This window comes from Portunus trituberculatus, chromosome 21 (genome assembly GCF_017591435.1).
Source record: "Portunus trituberculatus isolate SZX2019 chromosome 21, ASM1759143v1, whole genome shotgun sequence".
NCBI classification, from domain to species: Eukaryota; Metazoa; Arthropoda; class Malacostraca; order Decapoda; family Portunidae; genus Portunus; species Portunus trituberculatus.
The window spans coordinates 17,372,180-17,398,732 of NC_059275.1; the positions used below are offsets into that span (position 1 = coordinate 17,372,180).

General features: G+C 42.2%; 5 protein-coding genes across 8 annotated transcripts; 4 read left to right on the forward strand and 1 right to left on the reverse strand.

Annotated features, from left to right (window-relative positions):
• The first annotated feature begins 1,381 nt into the window (after window positions 1-1,381).
• LOC123506963 (ubiquitin-related modifier 1 homolog) lies at window positions 1,382-3,271 on the forward strand. Its single transcript, XM_045259421.1, has one exon. It carries the CDS (start codon window positions 1,516-1,518, stop codon window positions 1,801-1,803), a length of 288 nt encoding a protein of 95 aa, XP_045115356.1. The 5' UTR covers window positions 1,382-1,515; the 3' UTR covers window positions 1,804-3,271.
• A 1,624-nt stretch (window positions 3,272-4,895) lies between these two features.
• On the forward strand, window positions 4,896-9,282 carry LOC123506960 (pneumococcal serine-rich repeat protein-like). 2 transcript variants are annotated; one of them, XM_045259418.1, is made up of 3 exons: window positions 4,896-5,129; window positions 6,008-6,315; window positions 6,839-9,282. In XM_045259418.1, exons 1-3 carry the CDS (start codon window positions 5,110-5,112, stop codon window positions 8,935-8,937), a joined length of 2,427 nt encoding a protein of 808 aa, XP_045115353.1. In that variant the 5' UTR covers window positions 4,896-5,109; the 3' UTR covers window positions 8,938-9,282. The 2 variants fall into 2 exon arrangements, with proteins under 2 accessions (XP_045115353.1, XP_045115354.1); XM_045259419.1 differs by having other exon boundaries at window positions 6,008-6,096.
• Window positions 9,283-11,841: 2,559 nt separating this feature from the next.
• On the forward strand, window positions 11,842-14,629 carry LOC123507175 (mite group 2 allergen Pso o 2-like). 2 transcript variants are annotated; one of them, XM_045259832.1, is made up of 5 exons: window positions 11,842-11,922; window positions 12,140-12,217; window positions 12,591-12,695; window positions 13,353-13,522; window positions 14,147-14,629. In XM_045259832.1, the coding sequence occupies exons 2-5, from the start codon at window positions 12,148-12,150 to the stop codon at window positions 14,228-14,230; spliced, it is 429 nt and encodes a 142-aa protein (XP_045115767.1). In that variant the 5' UTR covers window positions 11,842-11,922; window positions 12,140-12,147; the 3' UTR covers window positions 14,231-14,629. The 2 variants fall into 2 exon arrangements, with proteins under 2 accessions (XP_045115767.1, XP_045115768.1); XM_045259833.1 differs by having other exon boundaries at window positions 11,848-11,922; window positions 12,137-12,217.
• Window positions 14,630-15,638: 1,009 nt separating this feature from the next.
• LOC123507209 (probable C-mannosyltransferase DPY19L1) lies at window positions 15,639-22,621 on the forward strand. Of its 2 annotated transcripts, XM_045259905.1 has the most exons (5): window positions 15,639-15,699; window positions 15,939-16,170; window positions 18,839-18,951; window positions 19,111-19,248; window positions 19,477-22,621. In XM_045259905.1, exons 2-5 carry the CDS (start codon window positions 16,023-16,025, stop codon window positions 21,220-21,222), a joined length of 2,145 nt encoding a protein of 714 aa, XP_045115840.1. In that variant the 5' UTR covers window positions 15,639-15,699; window positions 15,939-16,022; the 3' UTR covers window positions 21,223-22,621. The 2 variants fall into 2 exon arrangements, with proteins under 2 accessions (XP_045115840.1, XP_045115839.1); XM_045259904.1 differs by having other exon boundaries at window positions 15,688-16,170.
• A 1,929-nt stretch (window positions 22,622-24,550) lies between these two features.
• On the reverse strand, window positions 24,551-26,496 carry LOC123507210 (MORN repeat-containing protein 4 homolog). Its single transcript, XM_045259906.1, has 4 exons — window positions 26,377-26,496; window positions 25,748-25,943; window positions 25,190-25,299; window positions 24,551-24,845 (listed from the first exon to the last, which is right to left on the reverse strand). The coding sequence occupies exons 1-4, from the start codon at window positions 26,384-26,386 to the stop codon at window positions 24,694-24,696; spliced, it is 468 nt and encodes a 155-aa protein (XP_045115841.1). The 5' UTR covers window positions 26,387-26,496; the 3' UTR covers window positions 24,551-24,693.
• Between the last annotated feature and the right edge of the window lie 57 nt (window positions 26,497-26,553).

The following is a 26,553-nucleotide window of genomic DNA, read 5'->3' on the forward strand; positions in this document are numbered from 1 at the left end:
GGATTTTCTTACATAATAGAGAACTGATGGTTTAGCTGGGGATGCGTGTCTCTAACACAGGAATGATTTTAGTTTCATTAATGATACACAGCATGGTTAAGTTTTATGCCATTTTGCACTAGTGCTGGTTTTAGTGTGGGTGTGCTGTATGTGGGACAGCCAAGCACCCCTAACTTGCCTCACCCTCACACCCAGGCTGCTGCTGCCATGGCCTCAGCATCCAGCACAAGTGCTAAGAATCTTTTTGCGGACTCAAAATCTCTCCTGGCTAGGCGGGTGCAAGTCAATGTTAACAACATGGGCTCCATCTGCCGTCAGGTTAACCGAGGCTCACAGTCAGCTGACATGCTCACCCACTCTGCCCGGAACATGGCTCTCCAGGTTAGCGATCATCAGTGGCTACAGTGGTTGTGTAGTTTTGTAAGGAAATCTTAAGATGAGTGTCAGATAAATTAGCTAAACATTGCGAAGCTTTCAAGACACTCATGCTTGATTTCTCTTACAAGGCAATTAGTTCCTGCTGTGTAGATCCACAGCCTGGCCATCTTGTTGGGATGTGTGATGTTTGAATGCTGAATGATTGATTGATTGATTGATTGGCAGCATGTGGGCCACCTGTGTAATGTGAGGAACTTGAGACAGTCTGCTGGTATCCACAAATGGTAAAAACATGGAACTTTTGAATTGATGTTTCTGAAGAAATAATGTAATCAGAAAACGACACTTGTATGTGAAGGGACCAGGGACTTATAGAAGTTTCTTTGGTTTTGTCCTTGACTGTGGCAGTTCTCTGTCTTTAAGTGAGTTTTAATCCTTAAAAGGGCCTGCAAATGTTTATAAGTTTCAGCTATTAATTTTCCTTCCAGATTCAGAAATTAATAGAAGCAGAGTATGTATTATTATTACTACCATTACTCTGCAAAATACAAACTAGTGGGAAAACCTGTATGTGTTTTTGCTATTTTGACAGGAGCATGCTATTAAGAGCTCAGAAGAAAACCTACACAGACTGAACATCCTGATGACACACCTTGGGTACCAACACGAGGCCATTCAGCGTTCAGCTCATGCCCTGGAGAATGTCAAGGAGCAGGTATATACAGTGCTAGGTGACGTGGGTACACATTTATTGCATTCACATTGTAAATTCTCATTTATTTCTGAATTTTTCTTCTGTGAGACACCAATATTAATCGCCCTTACACTTTCCCAATATATGAAAGAAATGCATTGTTTATTGTATGTGGTATACAGTATACACTCTTCTTTGCAGTTTTGCTTTGGCAGAGTTAAGTGGATTGACATGTAGGTTGGTGTAACTACATGAATATTTTGTTACTTAGACTAAAAATAATTGCAATCATACACTTTGCAGGTGAGGGACATGCAGCGGTAGAACCACTAGTGTCTGAGCTTGCTCATCTCAAAGACAACTCTATGATAAAAAAAATTTGAATTATAGGAGAGAGCACATTCACTCTTAGTGACGCACTGTACTTACATTAAGAGTACACCATGAAAATCAGCCTTGAGTTCAGAGGAGGCGCTGAACTCCTGGTGAACAATGTGTCCCAGCATTCTATTGACTTGGACGGCTCAAAGTGGACCATTGCAAGCCTCCTGGAGTGGATCAAAACCAACTTGATCCAGGAACGGCCAGAGCTGTTTCTACAGGGTGCATCTGTGCGGCCCGGCATCTTGGTGCTGGTCAATGATGCTGACTGGGAGCTTCTGGGCCAGCTGGACTATGAACTGCAGGAAGGTGACAACATTCTCTTCATCTCAACTCTTCATGGAGGCTGAAGGAAAGACATAACCACACATGAAAGTTTTCCATGGAAAACATTTGTGCTCAAGTGTCAAGTTAGTCAGTAAAGCTCTTGTATTCATGTTTATTCATAGTAGAGTGTTCTTATAATTTCTTGAAATTGATTTTATAATGATGACAACAAAGACAACACCATATGTAGGCTTTCCTTTGACAGCCTCTGTATTTTAGGTATGATGAGTTTGTTGGTAAATCTCTTGTAGCACTAGTCTATTAAAGTTTATTGATAGGGAAGTATTTTGATAATTTCATGAAGTTGAGTATAATTACCACAGTTTTGCAGTGACATAAACATAAAGTGAAATGGAATCATCACCATTCATCGCCATCACTGACAGCATAGGTAGCCTGCTCTAACTGGAGTCACTATAGTACATAGGAAACATCACATTATTATAGTCATTGCTGCTGCCATCTCCTACCAACCTTTATATGCCCTTATTAAGTGAATTTCATTGTATGCAATGTATACTGTTATGCAGGGTGAATCAACTGACCCTCGCCCACGGCTACGTGAAGGCGGGTTCATATGTGCCAATTTGCGACGTTTTTTTTTTTTTTTTTTTTTTTTACGTAGAGTTTCCGACTCATCCCTTCTAGTCGGAAAGTGACAGACGTAGCGTCCAGGGTTTGAGAGACCCTGGTAGCGCCTGGAAAGTACCGACTAGTTAGCGCCTTGATGGGAAGTGAGAGTAAACAAACAGTTACCCGCCAAGATGTCTTCCTCCAGTGACGATGCTGTTGCTTTTTTGGCGTACCGGAAGTCAACAGAAAGGAAAATGCCTGTGGATACGTCCCTGGGTAAGTAGAAGGAGAGAAAGAGAAAGGAGTTTCTACCACACTAAAATAGTTTATAATTCTCATAAGATAATTATTAAACTTAAGAAGATTACGCACAATTGCGATCAAATTAAATCCTAACAAGTCTTCGACTCTCATCTCTAACAACACCTTGCATTGAGGGAAACAGTTCTTGTAGAGTGGCAGCTATATCGTCGAACGACGCTTTGCGCAAGCTTCTTTTACTGTATAATTAATTTCTGAGGCTCCAGATGTGTTCTTTTTTCCCTCACCAACTCTAACAGCTTCTCTATATTTGGAGACCACATTTTCAAAGCTTACTCCGTGACGTCACAAATAAAGTCGCAAATCGACTAGCAAGACCAACATGTTGGTCTTGTTTTGCGACTGCTTTCTACATTCGTTAGACACTTATTGTGAGTCAGAAACTCTACGTACGTAAAATGTCAGTCGCAAATTGGCACGTGTGAATTCGCCTTAGTAATACCATGCATTACATGCAGAAAAGCATTGTATGTACTTCTCCATGTCCTTCATCTAACATTATTATTCTGAGACTGCTGTGAATGTTTAGATATGATGTAAAAATCTCCAGTTTTGTAGCATACATTACATACAGGAAAAGAAGAATTGTATAAATTATATATGTTTTCCATGCCCTTTATCTAGCGTTATATTTTCTGACTGCAGTGAATGTAAAGATGACATAAACCTCCTTCCATCTATACACACATAAAAAGAAAGAAAAAAAAGATGTGAGAGTGTATAAGGTTTCCTAGACAAGGTTAGGGAAAGCAGCAATACTACGGTAGGCTCACTCCTCTTGTCTTGCGTGACTAACTCGCTATTTACATGCACTCTACACGGATGGGAAATTCTAACCTGTTATAGAAATGCATGAAAATAAGACACAAAATGATAGATATAATAAATAAATAGAAACTGATGAACTATTTTGAGAGCAAAAAAGAAAAAAAGGTTATCCCTCAGAGAGAGAGAGAGAGAGAGGGTTACCAAGATTCTATACTCTGTATCTTCCTTGGTTACGACGATATTAAATTCCGGTTCATAATCACAACTTTAAGTAATTTCTTTTATGAGCAGAATGAAGTTAACACCTGAGGATCAATAGTGGTAGTGATGGTGGTGACATAAGCGCAAGGAGGAGAATCTTTTTGTGACATTTGATGCACTCGCGGGACTTCCACCTATAGTACTGATCCATTCCACCGCACCACTGTAACTCCATACTACTAAAGAGAGAGAGAGAGAGAGAGAGAGAGAGAGAGAGAGAGAGAGAGAGCCGGATGAGTGGCAGAGCACGGCATTGAAGCAGATGAAAACAGTGACACCGTGCACTCCTCTCACCGTTCCCCGCGTGCCGTATCGTTATAGTCCGTCACCCAAGGAACAGACTTACAACTCCTGACGAAGCAGGAGGCAAGAAGGTTCGCTGCTCAGACTTCGAGGTACTTACATAACGCTCCTCAGAACCGCACTTTTAATACATCAGCTTCTCTTCTTTGCGTTCAACAGCCTTTATTTAAAGCTACTGGACTTTTTAAAGATGGCTTTTCGATGATGTTCCATTATTTCAGGGAAGATTGCTCATGAAAACTAGACAAATTATTTCTGTATCTTGGAGGATGGTCCTGAAGAGAGACCATAGTTTTGGACTTGTCTACTACACGCCGAACAATCTGAAATGAGAACGGAGAAACTGAAAGAAGTGGAGGTGAAACCAGTAAAAGAAGAGGAGCCGGTGCCCGAATGAAATAAGACGTAATGGTAGAGAATGAACTAATGCAGACGCTTACTAATGGAGTCTTGTCTGTCATCTAGAGAGAGAGAGAGAGAGAGAGAGAGAGTGGGGGGGAGGGAGGGAGAGAGCGAGTGGCGAGGGAGGGGGGGAAATTTGGAAGGAAGAAAAGCAAACAGCAAAATAGACATCACTCTTACTAATGAAAATACTACCATTATTAGTATTTTTAATGATGTGACGATGAGAAACAGGAAAAAACAACAACAACAACAACAACAAAATCGCTGAATAAGAAACATGTGCATTGAAACGCCGGTGTGAGCAACAATCCGCTTCAGCTTTCCCGCGTTCCGTCTGATGCAAAAACTTGAGTTCAAGAGGAGGGGAACTACTGTGGCTTTTACTTCTGCACATTGTAAGCTGACTGACTGTTACATGAGAGAGAGAGAGAGAGAGAGAGCGTGGAGTCTGTGGGGTGTTGGTGGTAGAGGAAACCTTACGAAAACGCAATGAAGGGGGAGGAGGAGCAGGCGGTGGAAGAGGAGGTTAACAAGCCACAGTGTACGAGTATCAATACGTAGAAGGTGGGTTGGAAGAACGACGCACTTCCATAAACAGTTAATATGAAGGCAAGAAAGTTGGCTGGTGGAAAGATGCAGTTACAGTGAGAGGTAGAGAACGGAGGTAATTTGTAAAGAAGAGAAGAGGGGGCGAAGTTATGTGGATCAGTGTTCTCAGGTGAGTTTGTGGACTGATTGACATAACCTGACAGTGACACAGATTCTTCTTTTCACTTGGTCTCATGTCCAGCAAGCGTCTCTCTCTCTCTCTCTCTCTCTCTCTCTGGTGTGTGTGTGTGTGTTACTTTTCCTCTTTTAGCGTCTTTAGTTGTTAAATTTTTCTCCTTATCGTCTGTTTTTTCCTCTCTATAATTGTCTCTTCTTATTTTCTCCTTCGTGACTGTTTTCCTATTCCTTCTCTTCTCCCGACACAGTATTACAAACGCTACCTCGACACTGCTTGCGTTTCTGTGTGCATTGTGTATGTCGATCTGTATTCATCCGCGTAATTCAATGGTAGCTACATATTTCCTAGACTGCTTAGCACCTCATTTTAGCATATCGAAAGTTACAGAGGTTTCCAAATGCGCTTTTATGACTTATGTTAGTTTAAGAAGGATTCTGCATCACCAGTGAGATCCAGCATCCATAAGAAAACGATTAATCATCCTTATCCTCTTCGTAATCTTTCGTGAGAACCCAGATTATTTAAGAATGCGGAGCCATGAATACCAAAGCATACATTTCCCTTAATGAATAGATAGACTACTAAATAGAATAGACAGGTGGATAGATAGATAGATGCTTGATTCAGATTAGATAATGTACGAAGTAGATAACAAGTGAATAAAAAAAAAAAAAAAAAAAAGAATGGGAACTTCCAAAGAACGTCGGAGAAATTTCTGGATGCGGGTGACAGTGGTGGAAGTTGGTACACGTAACAGATGTGTTTTTGTACAGGAATTGCCGCGTGTAGGCCGACTTCTCGCAGGCACCCCCCCATATTTTCGTATGTACTTGTGATATATGTATGTGTAATAATTTCTGCACGTGCAGGGTTGACGTGGGTGCGCCGGAGACGACTTCAGGGAACATGGCAGCTCCTCATAATCCTCCTGTCACTCGCGCCCCTCCGCTTCGCCCAGGTCTGTTACTCTCTCACCGCCCTTCTGCCTTTGCCTCCTCTTCTGCTACCACGCCTGCTACCTCTACTGCTACTGCTACTACCACGCCGCTGTCTGCTGAGTGCTACCTCTCGCCCCAGCCAAGTGCTCCGCCGGCAGAAGAAATCCAGCCTCGTCTGCCTGTCACTCCCCCGAGCCGATTCAAGCGTTTTAAGATCTTCATAAGGTCTGCCAATAAAGGTATTACGGCTTTGGGCTTTGTATGTTTGTATGTGTACCGTGTTGTTGTTGCTGTTGTTGTTGCTGTTGTTGTTGTTGTTGTTGTTGTTGTTGTTGTTGTTGTTGTTGTTGTTGTTGTTGTTGTTGTTGTTGTTGTTGTTGTTGCTGCTGCTGCTGCTGCTGCTGCTGGAAAGTTCGAAGTAACGACGTGAAAGGAGATAAAAAAAAAAGAAAAAAGTAATGATAACACAAATGTACGTATGTAGTCTTTATTTCTATCGTCATCGTCGCCTTCACTTTTTTTTTGTCATCTTCATTATCATATTTCTATTGTCATCACCATCATTCCCGTTTCTTCAAGCAAGCTGTGTCAGAAATCCAGACTGAGAATGAAGAGAGAGAGAGAGAGAGAGAGAGAGAGAGAGAGAGAGAGAGAGAGAGAGAGAGAGAGAGGTGGTGAGTTAAATCGCACTATGTTCGTAATAACGCAGGTAATTATTTTCCGAATTTCTCGGTTTTCTAACAACATATTGATCCCTTCCAGAGCGAAGAAAGCGAGATGAGAGGGCGAGGGATGTGGCAACAGCAAGACAGGTCCTCGCGGCCTACTCACGACCCGGACAAGTGGGCTCCACGCCTCCCACCAGACGCTCCTTCAGGCTAACTGGCGGGGCCCCGGACCCTGGCTGTGGGCACGCCATGCTGCCGATGTGGCTGGAGGAGTCCAACGGCGTCACCTTCCCTGTACATTATAATTCAGTGGTGAGAGGGACGGAGCAGGACTCTTCCTTCGAGAGGCGCTGGGACTCCCTCATAAACAAGAGCAAGGTCCACTCCTCTTGTCAAACGCAGAGGCCGCCAGGCTGGGACAACTTGACTCACCGAAATGCAAGCGTGAAGAAAGACAAGCGTTCCAATTTGTGCCCCTCTATTGTGATTCAGGAGCCCAGCAGAGCGTGGCCGGCCACCCCTATAAGCCACAAGCTCCCTGCTCCTCCTGCTTCTGTGCGTTCCCGAGCTGCGGGTCAGCAGACGCATCATTCTGCAGCTCACGAGCAGAATGCGTTCAACATGAGAAGATTCTCTGAGCAAATGGACGAAATGTTCACAGATGACTTCCTTCAGATTCCACTTGAGCCTGCCACCTCCACTTCCAGTCTTGAGTCAGAGTCCTCCACTTCAGAGGTGGCGCAGCTCTCAGCCTCCATCACTGACATGGCTCACCAATCATTCTTCACCTCAGATCCACCACAACAACTCTCCTCTGTTTCATATGCTGCTCAAGAGACTGCTTCTTCGGACGTTGTTCACCAACTCTCCGTGACTCAGCAATGTTACTCAGACTCAGGTGACGTTCAGCAACTCTCCACCTCAAGTGAGGCTCGGCTCTCCTCCATCAGTGAAACTCGGCCTTCCACGTCCAACACGGCGCACCAGGCCTCCTTCCGCGGTGGCAGTGGTGCTCAAGCGTCATCCTCCAACGCCGGTGACTGTCATATGTGGCTCTCGTCTGACAGTTTCTTCTGCGAGGACTTCTCCCCCAGTGATGGCGACCGCCGGAACGATGAGGAGGCCGAGTATCCTCAGCTTGACTCCCTCCACAGTCCATCCTGTCCCAGCGTGATGCAGACTGTGAGCCCCAGCACGTGGGCAGACAGAGAGCCAGAAGATGAGACAGAAGAAGAGGAAGATGAAATGCAGTTGTCTGCATCGTCATCTCCTAACAGAGTGACTGGGAACACCCATTCCTTCGACTCCCTGCTGAATAGTTCAGACACGGCCATCAATACGGATGTCGCGACTCTTCGTGTGGCGGACGCGCCGCGGCGCCAACACTGGGTCCAGTTTGACAGTATTCCAGTAGAACGGTGGACTTCTGTAACTCCTCCTCTGGTTATTGCACCGAGCGCTCCACCAGCAGAGACAGATTTCAGCCATGTGGAGGCCCCACTCCAGCCTTCCCCACCACCCAGTGTGCCCAGCCTGACCTTTCGAGAGAGGGCAAGGTCCAGTCCTACCCATGCAGGCAACTACAGTGGCAGGCTGATCAGGACCTACTCACAGCGAGGATGTCGAGCGAGTAAGCGTGTCATCAACTCAGTCAGTCGGCGTATGAGCGTTACGGAATACGGCAGGCTTTCTGAGCCTCAGGCGCCCATGTACTCCAGGGCGGCAATGACCATGCAGACTGGACCAGGTCTTTTCGAGGAAACTGCCTCACCTACAGAACCAGAGCATCCCGGTGACGAGGAGAAGCGATTCCAGCCTGAAGAGCTAAACAATAAGCCCATGTCTTCCCTAAAAGAGCCCGCTGCTCCCCGCCGGGTGGGCTCCATGCGAGCATCGCGCATGTCAGGGGCACTCCTGCGGCGGTCTCTGTCACTTAACTCCCCGCGCAAGGAGTCCACCGATGTGCCCTTTCAGAAACTGGCGGAACAGCGTCCTGGCTCATTTCGCAGGGCTTTGGGGGCCTTGGCTCGAAGCTTCAGAAGGAAGTCTAACAAACCAGATACAGCGACCAATGAAAACGGTTCCACCACTCACGGAAAGCAGATGCCCCAGGCCCCGAGGCTACCCCGCAGGGCTGCCAAACAAAGCTATGCCTCCACCCATGACTGGGATCGCCCTGCGAGGTTCGTTTGAATTCGTGTGTTGCTACTCGTTTTCGGATCGCGGAGTGTTAACAGCGAGCCTTGAGACGAGGCCCAGTGGCTGGTGCGGGAAACGAGCCTCTTGGCAGCTGACCCTTTCTTCTGTGCTTCATATTATATGAACTGTTCCCTGTCTTTCTCAAATTGTGGTGTGCATGATTTCTGGCCATTCTGACTTGAAGGAGGTGCATGGATAGTGCAAGGCCGCTAATTCTTTCTTGGCTACAGACGCAGAAAGCTGCGATCACTGGAGACCTTGATGTGTCGCTGACTTGTTATCATGACGATCAAATATGATATGTATCCTGAACAAATAAAATTTTCCACTTACGCTTTCTACATGAGCTTCAGTACCCTAAAAATAAAGAGGAGGTGGACAAATCATAGCCGGAGGTTTCGATGAGCCTGCTTCTGACGCTTCACGTTATAGGTCTGCATGTAGAACAGGGCCAGCTGACCGACCTTTGTCCAGACTTACAGCCGGGGACGTCACGATCAATAACAGTGTACGTACATATACTTTGAACCTAAACCTCTCACGCGTGTATAGGGATTGGTCATAAACAGAGAGAGAGAGAGAGAGAGAGAGAGAGAGAGAGAGAGAGAGAGAAGGTAAGACACTGAAACGTTTGAGAAAAAGGTCATCATTGCTATGGTCCTGCTTTGTAAACATTTAAAGATATGAAGGAAAAAACATGTTTGCAAGGACTCGGTGAAAGATAATGAGATACGTGGGTTTGTATCGCATCTGCAAGTAGGACAGGACCAGAACTATTTAAGAGATTACCCTACAAAGAAATCAGTGTCTAAAAAGTTGTAGATGAATACTGGGAAAAAAAAAGGAAAAGAAAAAGGAAAAGTGACAGTGGGATGATTGACTTCACTCCAGTTTAATCTTGGAAACAGACACTTGTGAGCAGACGGTGTGCGCGTGATTGTCTGATAGAGCACCAGTCGGCGGGAAGAGAACCAGACGTGAGGTCAGCCTTCTCAGTTTCGGTCGGATCAGATGGGAAAATACGAATGCGATACAAAGGGGTGATTCTTGTGCGTGAGAAGAGTTTGTTGTCAAGTGAACGTGAGGCACCCCAGCTGTCCATCTTTCCTTTCCCTCACTCTCTGGGTCATGCAGACACTTAAATGATGCGCCACCAAATTTTCTAAGAGTTAAGAACAGCGGTTGCGTTGTAATTGAGGACGTTAATATGGGTTTTACATAGCAGACCTGATTGCTTGTGACGCTTGTGGTCTGAGCGGTGTTCTTTTGTCGCCGCGAGGCCTGTAGGTTTGGCGCATTGTTTCTCCTTCCTTGAGAAATCGGCAGGTGAATGAGGTTCATGGGATCAGTACAGGTGAAGGAAAGAGGGGAGGAAGGAGAGAAGGGTGGGCGAAAAAAGGACAGCAGTTCCTCGTGTGTCTCCTCCCACGCATGTGAATGGCCAGACAAGGCTACAGCTGCATGACGCAAGGCACTGCCACCCCACGTGGAAGCAGCAGCAGCGTGTCCAGGGCCCTGCTGGGTGGTTCTGCTGGGCATGCTGTTAGATGCAAGCCAGGACGTCCTGCCAACTACTGTATAGTGACAAAGGAGCCGCCGCTGAGCATCACGTTAACTTGGAGCTCAACAGTATTCTCGATCAATGGTTTGCACCGCTGACTGGGAGTGTGCTGTAGGTGTACATTGCATGACTTGCAGCCTGTCCAACGCCGCCACGTGTTAAAAATGGCGAGAATGATGATAAAAACTGATAAAAATAATTACGATATGACTATCAACAACCCCACTTAAACACTATTCCTGCTGCTATTACTACTACAACTACTACTACTACTACTACTACTACTACTACTACTACTACTACTACTACTACTACTACTACTGTTACTACTATTACTACTACAGCTACTATTACTAGTCCTATGACTATTTACAACAACAACAACAACAACAACAACAACAACTACTACTACTACTACTACTACTACTACAGCAACGATACCGGCATAATCATCACCATCAGCTACATCAAAACAACAAAAATACCATTCATTGTCTAATAGGGAGACAAACACTCCAGATAAAATTGTATCGCTTACTTCTTTTTTTTTAATGACTCGTCCCACTTCAAGCGCCGTTCATTCAGTGGTTGTGAGTGGTCAGGTCTCACGAGTCCTCTGGGGGTCTCACAATGACCTGCTCACCTCAAGGCCAACAACAGTCAGGGGAACGTCCCTCTTGTGTCTGGGAGCATCGCCACCCGCCACTCGGCTATACTTGAAATAGATAAGGGCTCTGAAATCCCTGCCAACACTACTACTGCTGCTATCACTACTAGTCCACTTATTATACAAAAAAAAAAAAACCTACTATTGCAACAACAACAAATGTTACTACTACTACTACTACTACTACTACTACTACTACTACTACTACTACTACTACTACTACTACTACTACTACTACTACTACTACTACTACTACTACTACTACTACTACCTACTACTACTACTACTACTACTACTACTACTACTACTACCACCATCACCACCATTTCTACTACTACTACTACTACTACTACTACCACCATTTTTACCACTACCACCATTACTACTACTACTACTACTACTACTACTACTACTACTACTACTACTACTACTACTACTACTACTACTGCTGCTGCTGCTGCTGCCATGATATTTAGCTTTCAGTCAGTTACAGAAGCAGTGATATGAATACTGTATTATAACAGAGTATCATGAGTATCAGCGTGGTGGCCAAGTTAGGCGTTTCATTGAGCGGCGTGCATCCCCCTGAACGCACCTGTCCTGTTCTCACCTGGGTGCCACGTGTGGGCAGGAGGCAGGCGTTTTCTTCCCATGCTCACCCACGCTTGCCCACTATATCAATGCTTCATCCTGTCCTGGCCACATATTGTCTTCCCTGCACTCTCGTAGACGTGTTCACCTTGCCAGTGAGGTGAGTTCCTCTCTCCTGTAGTAATAATAAGAGGTTGCTTTCTAACACTGAATAACAACCTTGTAAGACTTATAATACATTGCTTTTATAAACATATATACATCCCTACCACTAACCTCCATCTGGTCTCTATACACCTCCATCTTCCTCTGATTCAATACAAATACTCCTCCCTTTACCTCTCCCTCACACCCATCAATCTCTTTTCCCTCAGCAGTGCCAACCATGCGTGGATTCTTTCTTGTTCTCCTGTGCTGGGCTGCGGCCGACGCCTCCACTCTCTTCCAGGACTGTGGTATGTGTGTGTGTGTGTGTGTGTGTGTGTGTGTGTGTGTGTGTGTGTGTGTGTGTGTGTGTGTGTGTGTGTGTGTGTGTATCTGGTAGTAGTAGTAGTAGTAGTAGTAGTAGTAGTAGTAGTAGTAGTAGTAGTAGTAGTAGTAGTAGCAGCAGTAGTAGTAGCAGCAGTAGTAGTAGTAGTAGTAGCAGCAGCAGCAGTAGTAGTAGTAGTAATAGTAGCAACAACACTAGTAACAGTAGCAGCAGTAGTATTGATGCAGCAGTGATAATAACACTAGTACTAAAGACATCATATCCAATACCTCTAATCTAACTTACGCTGCAGCAGAAGAAGGAGTGTAGCACAAGCTCATTATTCTTTCTGTCCTCAGGCTCCGTGGGTTCAGATGTGGTGCTGAACGTGGAGGGCTGCGAGGTGCCGCCCTGCCAACTCAAGCGCGGCGAGGTGGTGGATGTCAACTTCAAATTCACAGCAAGTAATTATCCTTCCAAACTTCCTCACTCGGAGATATTTAAAGTCCTTATATTGAAACGCTCTACTCTCTCATTATTGCTATTTCAAGGCTCACAAAAATAACAGTCGGGTTCTCAAGAGTATTTTTCCTTAAGTAATAATGTAAAAATCTTGTTTATTTGTCATTAGAGCAGTGAAAATACTCTAGAAACATCACGCATCTTGAAACACCACTTTCTCATCACGAGTCGGTCACAGAGATGATGAGTCGGCTCCTCAAGAGTGCTTCTCCTGTTAATATAGTATCCAAATTTTGTTAACTTTATTATCATTGCGTAGAACCGTAAAAACAACCTTGAAAATCTATGTAACTTCAATTGCAGTCTTTTTGAAACCTGTCATGGTGAGGAATAGAAGTGTTTCAGAATACATAGGTGAACTCCTGACCACATACATAGATAGATCTTATACTTGTGTATATAGTATTGCGCCGCACGATCCCGCTTCCCTACCAGAATCAGTCAGTCATCAGTCATTTAGTAATATGAAGCCAGTGATTTTCTGAGGAAGGATAAATAAGCATGGCTACCAACCTAACCATTCGGACACGGGTAGGTTTAGTGGCTTGTTCTAGCAGCCTAGCTTCTTTTCTTAGGTTCTATTCACCTTCCCCCATCAGGCAAGGACTCTGCTGGGTTGAAAATCAAGGCTCTGGCTAACATTGGAGGCATTGAATTCCCGTGGGTAGGCATCGACACAGATGGCTGCCACTACACCTCGTGCCCCATCTCGGCTGGCTCGCATGTTGATTGGACTCTGCCTGTGGAGATCCTGACGGAGTACCCGGCTGTAAGTAGCGACTGATTACTGACCAAGATACATTTTCCTTTTTTTCTTTCCTTTAACTTTCTTTTTCCTTTTATCTCTCAGTTTCCTCTCTTACTGAGTGACTAACTGACTAATTATCACTACCACTACCACCAACACCACCATCACTACTACTACTATTACTACTGCTACTACCATCACTACTACTACTATTACTACTACTACTACTACTACTACTACTACTACTGCTACTGCTACTACTACTACTACTACTACTACTACTACTACTACTATTACTAGCTACTACTATACCAAACCGTTGTTGTTGCTGTTATTGTTTTTGCTATTGCGTTATTTACAAGGTAGATAGGTGGAGGAGGAGGAAGCAAATAATAGAAATAGAGGAGGAGGAGGAGCAGTAGGAGGAGGAAGAGGAGAAAGAGGCGGCAGCTTGTCTTTTTTATGTAATACATCTACTAGGCTTTATGACAATATTTAGTTTAGTTAATTCCCCTTCAATTTTGCGATGTACAACAATTAGCAACATTATATGTAAGTAATATATGGAGTATTTTTAAGCACTTACCATCATCACCACCATTACTGCATCAAGCTATACTAACGACACTTTTCTCCCCCTAACAGATTAGCTTGGTCGTAACCTTCAAGCTCTTGGACGACTCCGGCAGTTCTCAGACGTGCGCTCTTCTGCCGGCAACACTTATTTAAACTTTGCTCCTTCTGCTCCTGCTTCTTCTTATCTTCCTCCTCTTCTTTCTCCATCGCCTCCTTCTCTTTCCGTTCAATTTTTCTTCTGTATTTGCCTTTCTCTTTAGTTTTCCTTTATCTGCTCTTGTTCTGCTTGTTCTCTCCTCCTCCTCGTCATGTTACTCCCCCAACTCTTCTCACTCATATTTTTCCCTTTAATTTTCCTTTATTTACTTTTCTTGTCATGCGTCTTTATCATCGTCGACTTCCTCCTCTTCCTTCTCCTCCTCTTAATTTCTCCTCCTTCCTGTTCGAGATTCACCTGCGCCTCTTTGGACTCTCTTATTTATTGATTATGTGAACAGCGTTGTGAATTATGTAGTCGTGTAAGCTTGAAATAAATGGTGATTAGAAGCAATAGTTATGTGTGTGACTGCCCTTCAGAGAGAGAGAGAGAGAGAGAGAGAGAGAGAGAGAGAGAGAGAAAGAGACGTTGGGGCGAGGGAAGGGGGCGGCATGGTTTTGAAATCTTATATTTTTCCTGGATATTGATTACTCACACTTCTCCTACACTACGCTGCTTGTACACTAATTCCAAAACATAATTAAATTTTCATACAATGATTTATGTGCCTTCTGGATGGATTAAATCATCTAGGTAAAAAATGAAAACGCACGAAATTGATCAATGTTACCAATGCAGGCACTTCATTAAAACCCTACAATTGTTGCAGATAATTAAGTATATATTTTGGAGATAGTTATAACATGAAATACTATCGCTTACTGCATGATGAGAGATATGTTGATGAGTGAGGTATATATACTACTGGAAAAGTATATATAGGTAGGTAGGTTACACGTACTTTCCCATTAAAGAATGATATGCTACACATTTTCTATAACTGTCTGAAGAAGGGTCGAGGTACATACAACAAATTGTTACTGGTATTGGTTTTTGGTATCTCCAAATGAGAATACACATATTACGTAATTGCTGCAGTTGCTAATGAAACCGAATGTAATTATTCTTGTGTGATGACTAATGAGACAGATGAAGATGAAACCTGAATACAAAACAGTCTGTGTTGAAAATGGAAATCTAGGCTACAGTAAAAGCAGAAAGTAGTTTACGTGACTAGTACATGGTGAGAAAAGATGCAAAAAAAGTACAGTACATTTAAATTGTGAGCGTTGTCATGAATCATTATACCACAGTGATAAGATGGCTCATTGCTTGGAAACGCGACATTGCTGATTTTTTTTTTTTTTTTTTTCTTTAGTACGACTGAAAGATGTTGATGGAGTAGGTCACAAGGATAGGTGCTAAGAAGTGGGTTTTGAACAATAAGATGCAGCCCCTCACTTAATTAAGACCAATGAACAATATTAAGGGATACATGTTCACTGCTCACTGCTCGGTCTGTGTGGCGTCAAGAGTACCGAAGCCCGGGTGGTGGCACAGGGCGTCTGGCTGTACTGTAGGTTAGGTAAGGTACTCCAGCTCGGCGTCAGCACCTTGCAAGCAACTAACTCACGTGTACTGATATGTAATAATGTAAAATTTATCTAGAATAAAGACTTGTTTCCCTGGTAATAATAATAATAAGAAAAATCTAGACAAGTCGGCCACAACAATGATCTCCGTGTTTACTATATCATGACAAAACAAAAGTATTAAAAGTTTGAAAAATGAATGCAGTAATGAAAAGAGTAACTTTCAATACAGAGCTAGTCCCGTTCAAAGTCCTAGATGTAATGAGTGACGAGTGAGGCGAGTGACGAGAGTAGCAGCGGTGAGTGTGTTAGTGTCATGATGGCAGCTAAACACAGGAGAGGCGAAGAGGAGCGGCCGGCAAAGAACAAGAAAAATGCTTCCTCCCACAAAGACAACACCTCCTCCAAGACACACAAGCAGGAGGAGGACAAGAGGCCGTCCATGGTGGTTGTGCTTGTCTGTGGTAATGATCTGGGAGGAAAAGCCGCCTGTGGTTTTCCTTCTCATTTAGATCTTCCTTCCCATCTCTCTCTCTCTCTCTCTCTCTCTCTCTCTCTCTCTCTCTCTCTCTCTCTCTCTCTCTCTCTCTCTCTCTCTCTCTCTCTCTCTGCTAGTATTATGCCTGTGTCCTTCCCCAGCATCCTGTCACCTCACTTCTACCCTCTATCACTGCCACCACTTGAGGCAGAGTTGCAGTGACTTACCACCGCCTGTGCTTGCTCTTCGTATACAGTTTTGTTTGTGAATTAGTATAATTAATAATTAGTTTTTAGATTTACACCATAATTCACTCATCCTCCTTACCTACCTAGCTAGGGGACTGCATGCCTTCTGCCCCACATCTGGGATACTAATCTAACCTAACCTAGTCAGGGGTTGTTCCCTTGAAACTCTATCAGGGATAGAACCTAACTTGTCCTACAAGATCAGGCCTAGGAAATTTTTTGCAGACGTGTTTATATATATATATATATATATATATATATATATATATATATATATATATATATATATATATATATACGGTACAGGAGAGAAGACCCACAAAGGACAGTTATCTTCATTATATCCACTTCACACAACGTTTCGGAAAGTACATATCCCATCTTCAGGTGTACAATAAGGCACTGTAAAACCACACGTAAAACATTAAAATATGACCAGACACAGTGGTCGTGCTACTAGTTCCTCCAACAGGTAAGTGGGGAGGGAGACTGGCATACCAATATTTATAGGCTCCTACTCATTAGCTGGCAAAATCTGATTGGTTTACTAAGGATTTCCTATCCAATACAATATATAACACAATATTCTAATCTGTCATAGCTGATGCAAAAAAGAGGATAATTTAACGGTATGATGTAAAACAGTTAGTCTATTACAGAAATATTTTAGCCCAAACAAAATTCTCAAAGCTGATTGGTTGAAACAAAGTACATGTATATGAACCTCGAATCCTAACGTATATTCGTTAGGATTCGAGGTTCATATACGTGTACTTTATTTCAACCAATCAGCTTTGAGAATTTTGTTCGGGCTAAAATATTTCTGTAATAGACTAACTGTTTTACATCATACCTTTAAATTATCCTCTTTTTTGCATCAGCTATGACAGATTAGAATATTGTGTTATATATTGTATTGGATAGGAAATCCTTAGTAAACCAATCAGATTTTGCCAGCTAATGAGTAGGAGCCTATAAATATTGGTATGCCAGTCTCCCTCCCCACTTACCTGTTGGAGGAACTAGTAGCATGACCACTGTGTCTGGTCATATTTTAATGTTTTACGTGTGGTTTTACAGTGCCTTATTGTACACCTGAAGATGGGATATGTACTTTCCCGAAACGTTGTGTGAAGTGGATATAATGAAGATAACTGTCCTTTTGTGGGTCTTCTCTCTCCTGTACCGTGTATATATATATATATATATATATATATATATATATATATATATATATATATATATATATATATATATATATATATATATATATATATGTATGTATGTATATTTATAGTTTTCCCACAGAAACTCAGGTAAAGTTTCTCATGATCCAGTAAGTTTTGCAAGGATCACATTCCCAGTGTTGACTGTGATGGTATAAATCTAAAATAATACCATATTGTTATATCTTTATTCTGGAAAAGAATAGACAGAGACAGAAGATAAGGAGGTTGAGCAAGGTTGAAGAAAGAAGGCAAGCCTGTGATCTTTGGAGAGGTGCCAATAGTATGGGAATCTCTATGAAGCCCAGGGCCACACTTCATTGGCTAGTTTAGAGGGATTTGTTTATAGCCAGGAGGAAAGGTGGCATGAGGTCGATATTGCTTCTCCCCCAGTTCAAAGTACACAGAAAATTAAGTAAAATTATGTAAATACCAATATATCCAAATGTACAGTGGCTTAGGCTTACAAAATATTCACTCAGTTACAAAGGATCTGAAACGGCAGGTGTATCCGCTGGGTGGTTTGGACTGGTGGGTTGTACAGAGAAGCAGCCTCTTGAAAAAAGATGTGAAAACATTTGTGCAGGGCAAGAATAACAGACAAACTAAGTAGCAAACAAAGTGCTTCTTTTTAGCACAGAGAAGCACTTTAGTCTTCTTCCCCCTCCACAGCTGATCAATATTGTTGGTATGTGCATCTCTGTTATTTGGGTCCACAAAGTCCAGCAATCAGATGTAGTATTAGTATTACCATGGGAAATGTGTGTTGTGCTGTTTTGCTGCTGAACAAGAATCATTCGAGGCACCTGCTAAATTTTTAAAGGGCTAAACTCTCCATGGCTGGTCTTGAATTTAGGTATAATCAACAACTTTATATTCAAGTACCATTACATTTATTTTGACCAGCATGATGATGAATGACCTAGCACTCTCATGTCACAGCAAAAAAGATCTAAGTGCAAATTTTGGGCTGGGCAGAAACTACTTAGGCTTCACCTTTCATACTGTACTGGGGCCCTGCCAACATGCATTGATCCAGTATGGTATAATGTTTTACGTAATGTCTACAAAACCATTAGGGGAGGCCTTTGTGTAGTAGTGGAATCATATAGTGTGCTGATGGTGGTGCTGATTTTATTGACATGTATGAGATGACTAACATAGTACTTTTGGTCCCCAGCTTTGTGTATGGGAGTGGTGCACAGCGCTCACGTAGCCACCATGTTTGAGAATGACCGTCACTTCTCACACCTCTCAAATCTGGAAAGAGAGATGACCTTCCGCACAGAAATGGTGAGAAAGTGTGTGTGTGTGTGTGTGTGTGTGTGTGTGTGTGTGTGTGTGTGTGTGTGTTGCCACATAGAGGTTTCTTGCAGCTTCCCTTACATTGCCTATACCACACCACAAAATGTTGCAAACAAGTGAGGTGAAATGAATGTATGTTTATTGCAGGGTCTTTACTACTCATACTACAAGTCCATCGTCAGTGCCGACTCTTTCCTCCTTGGCCTGAACCGCTTGATACACAACAACCTCACAGAGTTTCCAGACGTTATCAACACACTTCAGCGCTTCAATCTTTATCCTGAGGTTGGTTGGAATGCTTGTGTGAGGCAGACATTGTCAGATTTAAAAGTGTTGAATAATTAGGTGTCAATCATCCTTAATATAATCCTTTCGTTTCCATAAATTATTATTGTTGTTATTTTTCCTATTTCATTTTTCTTTTTTCTTTCTTTCTTTTTCTCTCTTTCTTTCTTTCTTTCTTTCTTTTTTTATTTATTTGTTTGTTTTTTTACAGTTTGCCCACTTTTGCAGGTTGTGCTGGGAGGAACATACCGAATCTTTAATGCAGTGACCACCTGGCTTGGTGTGGAAATGCGTGAGTGCTGGCAGGTGAGTCGAGGTCGGGGTCTCTCTCCAGTGGTGAGCTGTGAGGGGCTTGGAGATCCTGTCTATTGGTACTTGGCAGGAGTGTGGCTAAGTGCTGGACTCACTGCTGCACTACTCTTCCTCCATGGTACCCTTTTGAGTGGAGACCTGATGGGAGGTTTCCTGACCACCATCTGCTTCTTCTTCAATCACGGGGAGGCAACTCGTGTTCAGTGGACACCACCCTTGAGAGAGAGTTTTGGCTTCCCCTGGAGTGTGGCGCTCAATGTGGCAGTAACACAGGTCCTGCGTGCACCTCGGCCAGTATGGACACAGCCTCTCCTGGTGGGCACCCTCTCTCTGATCTACTTGCTGTGCTGGCAGTTTGCACAGTTTACTACAGTGGCAGTATTGGGCATTGTTTATGCTCTGTATGCAGTGGGGATGGTACCTGCCCTGCCCATGCTGCTGGTTCTGCTTGGAACTTCATATGGCTTCCTGAATAATGTGGTATTGCAATTTGGCAACTCCCTTCTGGTGTCATCACCACTGGCAGGCTGCCTGCTGGGAGTGTTGCTCCTTTACCTCTTCTTAGAGCCAATCTTTCAGCATTTGCCCTTTCCAACTAACACATTGGCTCAGCTGTCTTTCCTCTTTGTCTCCTGTGCAGCCTGCAAGATTGAGCTCTCACGCATTTTTGGTGTGGAGGATGATGCACACATCCTAAACATCCTTCGTGGCAAGTTCACCAACTACTCAGACTTCCACACACTGCTGTACACCTGCTCACCAGAGTTTGATCTGCTTCCACAAGAGACCATTCAGCGGCTGAATGAGACCTTGCTGCTTCCTGTAGTAGGTCTGGTAATCTTAGCTGTGTTGGACCATACTCTGGGTCGTGTCCATTGTAATATGCTACGCCGGTTGGAGGAGGATGGAGAAACACCTCCTGGTGTTTGGAGTGGCGTGGACCCTGGTGTCCTGTTCAACATTATACTGCTGGTTTTTTATGGGGTCATGGCAGGTCTGATAATGCGTCTCAAGCTGTTTCTGACACCACAGCTCTGTGTTGTAGCCTCCTTACTAGCCTGCAAGAAATACTGGCGTCTCATTGAGCGTCGGGAGGTCCATGTGGCAGTCCTGGCAGTGTTGGTGAGTGGCATGTGTGTCCGAGGTCTCAGAAATATAAGTGAGCAGCATTCTATTCAGGGTGAATATAGCAACCCTGAATTGGAGGAGTTAGTTGAGTGGGTGCAAACTGAAACCCACCAAGATGCAGTGTTTGCCGGTCCTATGTCTACCATGGCCAACGTCCTTCTATCCACACAAAGACCCATTGTTAACCACCCGCATTATGAGCATGCTGGCCTGAGGGAGCGTACCAAGAAGGTTTACAGCATATTCAGCCGGCGGTCGGCTCAGAATGTGTATGAGACTTTGCTATCCATGCGGGTGAATTATGTAGTGCTGGAGGAGTCGTGGTGTATGAGGAAAAGTAGGCCAGGATGTGGCATGGCTGACATTTGGGACGTAGAGGAGCCTCAGAACAGACATAAACCCTCCCTTTGTCCACGACTCTTCCATAGGAACGCTGCGCCCTTCCATCGTGTGTTTGCTAATGATGTTTTTGTGGTTCTACAGGTGCCCTCACGCTATGTGGAGATACCCCCACCTAGGTATCACAGTGCATAGAACCTCATGCTTGTGCTACAAAGATAATGAGGTTTTCATAAAAGGGTGTAGAAACTCCACCTTTGCCATGCGAAGTTCTGCTATTACTTTTTACCTGATGGCAGTGAATGATAAAGTGTATGAATTGAATTTTGTTTGATGATAAGTACTGTAAAGTTTCTTGTAATAAGTGTAAATAATGCTAACAGGTATATAGAGCCGTACAAGTGTGTGTGTGTGTGTGTGTGTGTGTGTGTGTGTGTGTGTGTTTGTGTTTATGTGTGTGTGTGAATGGGGAATTGTGTATATATGTGTATTATATATACATTCACCTTGCAGTTTATGCAAAGTTAAGTTGATCATCAATACACATAAAGAGTATGCATTTGAACGGTGTGTTCCCAAAAGAAGTAATGTTAATTCCTGTGCTGTTCCACAAACATGAATAACTGACCTAGAGGTTTAGAGATCAATGGTATTATCTCATACATAACAGTGTCTGTAACTGATTTCCATCTAAGTTCATGTGGTCTGTTGCTGTCTGATTTAAAAATTCTTGAAGTTTTGCTTTGAGGCGTTTCCATTAGTCACCATTAGCTGAAAATGGAAGAAATAGGTTGTGCCTTGGCACAGCAGCAGCAGGGAGTGTCAGTGACACATGTGGTGGCTTATCTTTGGGTGACCCATGAAGTCATTTACCAGCCTAAAAACTCCACTGCCACTGGCTTGGGATGCTAGAAGACAACTTTCCACCATACAGAGTCTTAGGAATTTATATAGCCTCCCTGATCTTGTACCTTCTATGAGTGAGAACAGTGTCATCACAGCCACCATTTGTGTTGAAAAAAATTTATTATGATTTTTTAATGAATTTCTGAGATAAAATCACCGAATGAACTAAAGAACAGCCTGTTTAAGTGAAGAATTGATCAGTAAAAGAGAGCTTTCTCAGAAGGCCAAGTCAACTTGATGTTCCTCAGCCAGATGTTCAGGCAGTCAGACAGAAAGACAGACTGGCATGCTGAATGTATGCACAGCTGATGCTTTGTATGGTTGTGGTGTCACACATCTGTGTAGGATGTGCAGTGATGGTGTGAAGGAGCATCAAGTGTGATGATGTCATAGACTGGCAGGGAGAGTATGTAAAACTATGTAATAGATAGATAACCAATAACTGTTACTTGATTTTTTTTCTTTTTTATGTAAGAGAAAAGCTGGCCAAGGGCAACATAAAGAGAGTTAGCAAAAAAAAAAAAGAAAATAGAAAAAAAAAAAGGATAAATGTCTTGAAACCTTCCGCTAAAATGAAGTAGTTATAAGAAGTTGAAAATTCAGGAGCAGGTAGGGCATAATTTACCAGAGAAAAGGTATGAATAATTGAGAGTACTGGTTAACTCTTGCATTAGGGAGTTGGACAGAGTAGAGTGAGAGGAAGAAGAAAGCCTTGTGTAGCGAGGCCAGAGGAGAAGAGGCATGCAGTTAGCAAGATCAGAGGAGTGGTTAGCATGAAAATAGCAAGAGATGCAACATTCCAGCAGTGAGAAAGAGGCTTAAGACATTCAGTCAGAGGAGGGGAGTTGATAAGATGAAAAGCTTTTGATTCAACCCTATTTGATAAAACTTGTGCATTGTGCTTATTTAGATTATCAAGAATTGCAACTATTGTCAGAGTTTTGTTAATAGGATTGCTTTCTCATTTTTTCCATTAATAAATATTGACTTATTTTCTATATAATAATTTGATAGGGTGTGTGTGTGTGTGTGTGTGTGTATTTACCCAGTTGTAGTTTTACAGGGCCTGGGCTTTATGCTCATGTGTGTGTGTGTGTGTGTGTGTGTGTGTGTGTGTGTGTGTGTGTGTGTGTGTGTGTGTGTGTGTGTGTGTATTTACCCAGTTGTAGTTGTACAGGGCCTGGGCTTTATGCTCGTGTGTGTGTGTGTGTGTGTGTGTGTGTGTGTGTGTGTGTATGCATGCACTCCAGCATGCGCATGTGTATGCTTGAATAAAATAGCCTGTGGGTGTTGTGTGTTTTGGCAGGCTTTTAATCAATGGTGCCAGTAATGAGAGTGTCTCAGTCATCACTTGTTGATAAATATTAGTGGTGTGATACTGACAGGTATTACTTTGAGTCACTTGAAATAGAAAATCTCACACAAACAACTGAAGAGTAAATTATGCCTTGCTCATATTATATAAAACTCACTGTGAATTAATCAAAATACCTTAATCAAAGTTTGCAGTGAATGTAATTTGTTTATTCAATGAACCATCAAGAAGTTGGGAGTTGTTGCTGTTGTTTTTATACTATCATTGTTGTTGTTATTATTATTATTATTATTATTATTATTATTATTATTATTATTATTATTATTATTATTATTATTATTATTATTATTATTATTATTATTATTATTATTATTATTATTATTATTATTATTATTATTATTATTATTATTATTATTATTATTATTATTATTATTATTATTATTATTATTATTATTATTATTATTATTATCATTATTATCATTATTGTTATTATTATTATTATTATCATCATCATCATCATCATCATCATCATTATACAATATACATATATACACTTGGTGGATAGTTGAAGGTGTTGAATATACAAGTATGGAATAGTCTGGTGTGGTAATGATAAGAAGGGCTTCCTGTGGTTACAGTAGGCCCATCGTCCTGACTGTTCTCTGAAGTGGTCTGCCATTGTCCCAGGAATGCATATGTTGCTGTGACAATAAGGACCATCAGTAACTTGTTTGTTTTCTTTGGTAATTGATAACCACTTGTTAGATGAACAAGGCAAAGAAAAACAGAAAAATCAGTCATGTTGCAGTTGACTTTGATGAGAAAAAGATTTTAAAATTATGCAATGTGATACACAATGGTGATGTTATTTTGACAAATACAAATAATTAAGATAGTAGTAATGGAAATTCAATGGGTCAGTTACATTAGTAACCTGATTTGCTGACTCTGATTATGCTCTTCTGTTATGTCCTTCCATGTTTGGTAAGGTTTGGACGTGAATGTTCGTACAAGTGTGGTTTTTGCATTTGATATTTAGCCATAATTTGGCTTTTGTATAAATGTTTTGTCAAACTCTTTGTAGGAAGAAGCTAAACTTAACATGTGACTCATTTGAAAAAAAGTCAATAAGGTAGAGTAAATGGTTGTTAAAAAATAGTTATCAAAAGTATTTTGGTTTTTATAGTCAATAAAACAGTGAATGATATGTGATGTATTTTTAATTTGTATTATATTTTAATAGAAAAATAAATTCATGATCATATGAAATTTATTATTTTTTGGATGTAAATGAAATGAATATTGAATCTTTTTTTTGCTTTTATTATTCCATTACCAGATTCTGGGAAGATAACCCGAAATTCCTTGAGGCCAGTTATGCCTGAGGAGATGGTGAAACTTCACCTGTGACATTAATGAACTTCACTGGCATTGTGATTATCCGTCTACTGATCCATCTGTGCTCGAGCGATGTGGGCCACTTTCTGTGCTCGTTGGATCACCTGGGGGCAGCGAGTCTTGCGCATGAACCGGCAGTCTTGAAAAAAACCTTCATTACGTGGGAAACCGTTGGAACCGTCAGCGTATGTCACTAGACCTGTAACAAAAAATTTTTGAAGCCAGGGCAAAAATGTGAGAAAAGTGTACTTCGTGTCATTCAGGATTTGGTCTAATTTTATTAGCATATTTAAAAAATATGTATTAATTTGTATTTACTGTAATGATGTGGAGAGATAAACAGTGAAGGTTATACATATTCTCAACTGACCAACATGCAAAGATTAGTGAAGATCTGCCCTCTTAGAGACCCATAGATAAAGAAGGTTTTCAATTAAGTGAAAAAGTGTTTAGCTGTCAGCAGCTACACAGGAGCACACCAAGCAGCCAACCCCAGACACACTGTCCGAGTGGCTCCACAACAATACATGACCAGAATCTCACCGTGACCCCAGATGCGCCCTCCACGGAACTCTCCCTCAAAACGCATATTGTCGTTGCGCCAGAAGATGCCGTGGCCATGGAACCAGCCCTGCATGAACTCCCCCTCATATCTGGAGAGGCAAGACAAGCCTGCTGTACTGCATATTCATTGGGATTCATTTACTTACCTACTTATCTTTTTTTTCTCCATGTGTGGTTTTGAACTTTCCATCTGTCTGCATTACTGTCATCATCTAACTTTGTGATTCATCCTTCCAGTTCCAGTTTTTGATAATGCTTTCAGTACTTATCTTCACAATCTACAAGCTACACATACAATGACTTGTATATATTTTTTTATGGAGTAAGATTTTCTTTGAATCCATAATGGTTGGATTATATGAAGCCCTCTGTGTATCTGGTTTCTTAACTTATTGAATAATAATAGTACATGATTTACAAAAAAGTTCAGAATTTCTCTAATCAATTCACTTACAAAAACATTACCATGTTTATAATAAAGTCATAAATTCATCCTGGGTTCAGGTTCAGAGACAAAAAAAGGAATATGCACAACACCTTGCTCCGTCTGGGAAGGATATCACTCCCAGACCATTGAACAAGCCAGCTTCAAAGCCTCCATCATAGCGTGTGCTGTCTGCCAGTACCAGGTGACCCATTCCGTGTTTCTGCCCCTTATCGTTCCAGTCACCCACATACTGAGTGCCATCTTCATACTTGTAGCTGCCATACTTGACAACACCTGCACGTGATTCTGCCAAAAATTCATGCATTAGTGGCAATTTCATACCCTTAAGATACAGATATATAGTTTTATATTATTACAAACATTTGTTGCTATAAAGTTAAAAGGTCACCAATGAAAGAAAGAGCAGAATGATCCATCACATGCCTGACGAGCAACTCTAAGGACACATTTTAGTTGTGTGAGGCTTTGGGAGAACTGTGTCACTGGCAGAAGTAGTATGTTGTGTCTTCAGCATTCATGATGACACCACCATGGTCGTACTACTACTAATAATAATAATACTACTGTTGCTGCTGTTGCTGCTGTTCCTGGTGCTACTGCTGTTGTTAGTGCTACTACTACTACTACTACTACTACAGCTGCTGCTGCTGCTGCTGCAGCTAGCATTGTATCTCATACTATCATTAACACTAATAGTTAAAGTGGAATTGCTAATTACTTTGAGCCATGTTTGCAGTGGCAGTGATGGATGCGGTGGTGTAGAAATGACGGTTTTCAGGAAACTGTTCGCTATACTTGCTTCTTATATCATGTAGGGCTCTCTCTCTCTCTCTCTCTCTCTCTCTCTCTCTCTCTCTCGTACAGGCACTACTTTAGTCACGTGTAGTGAAGTCTT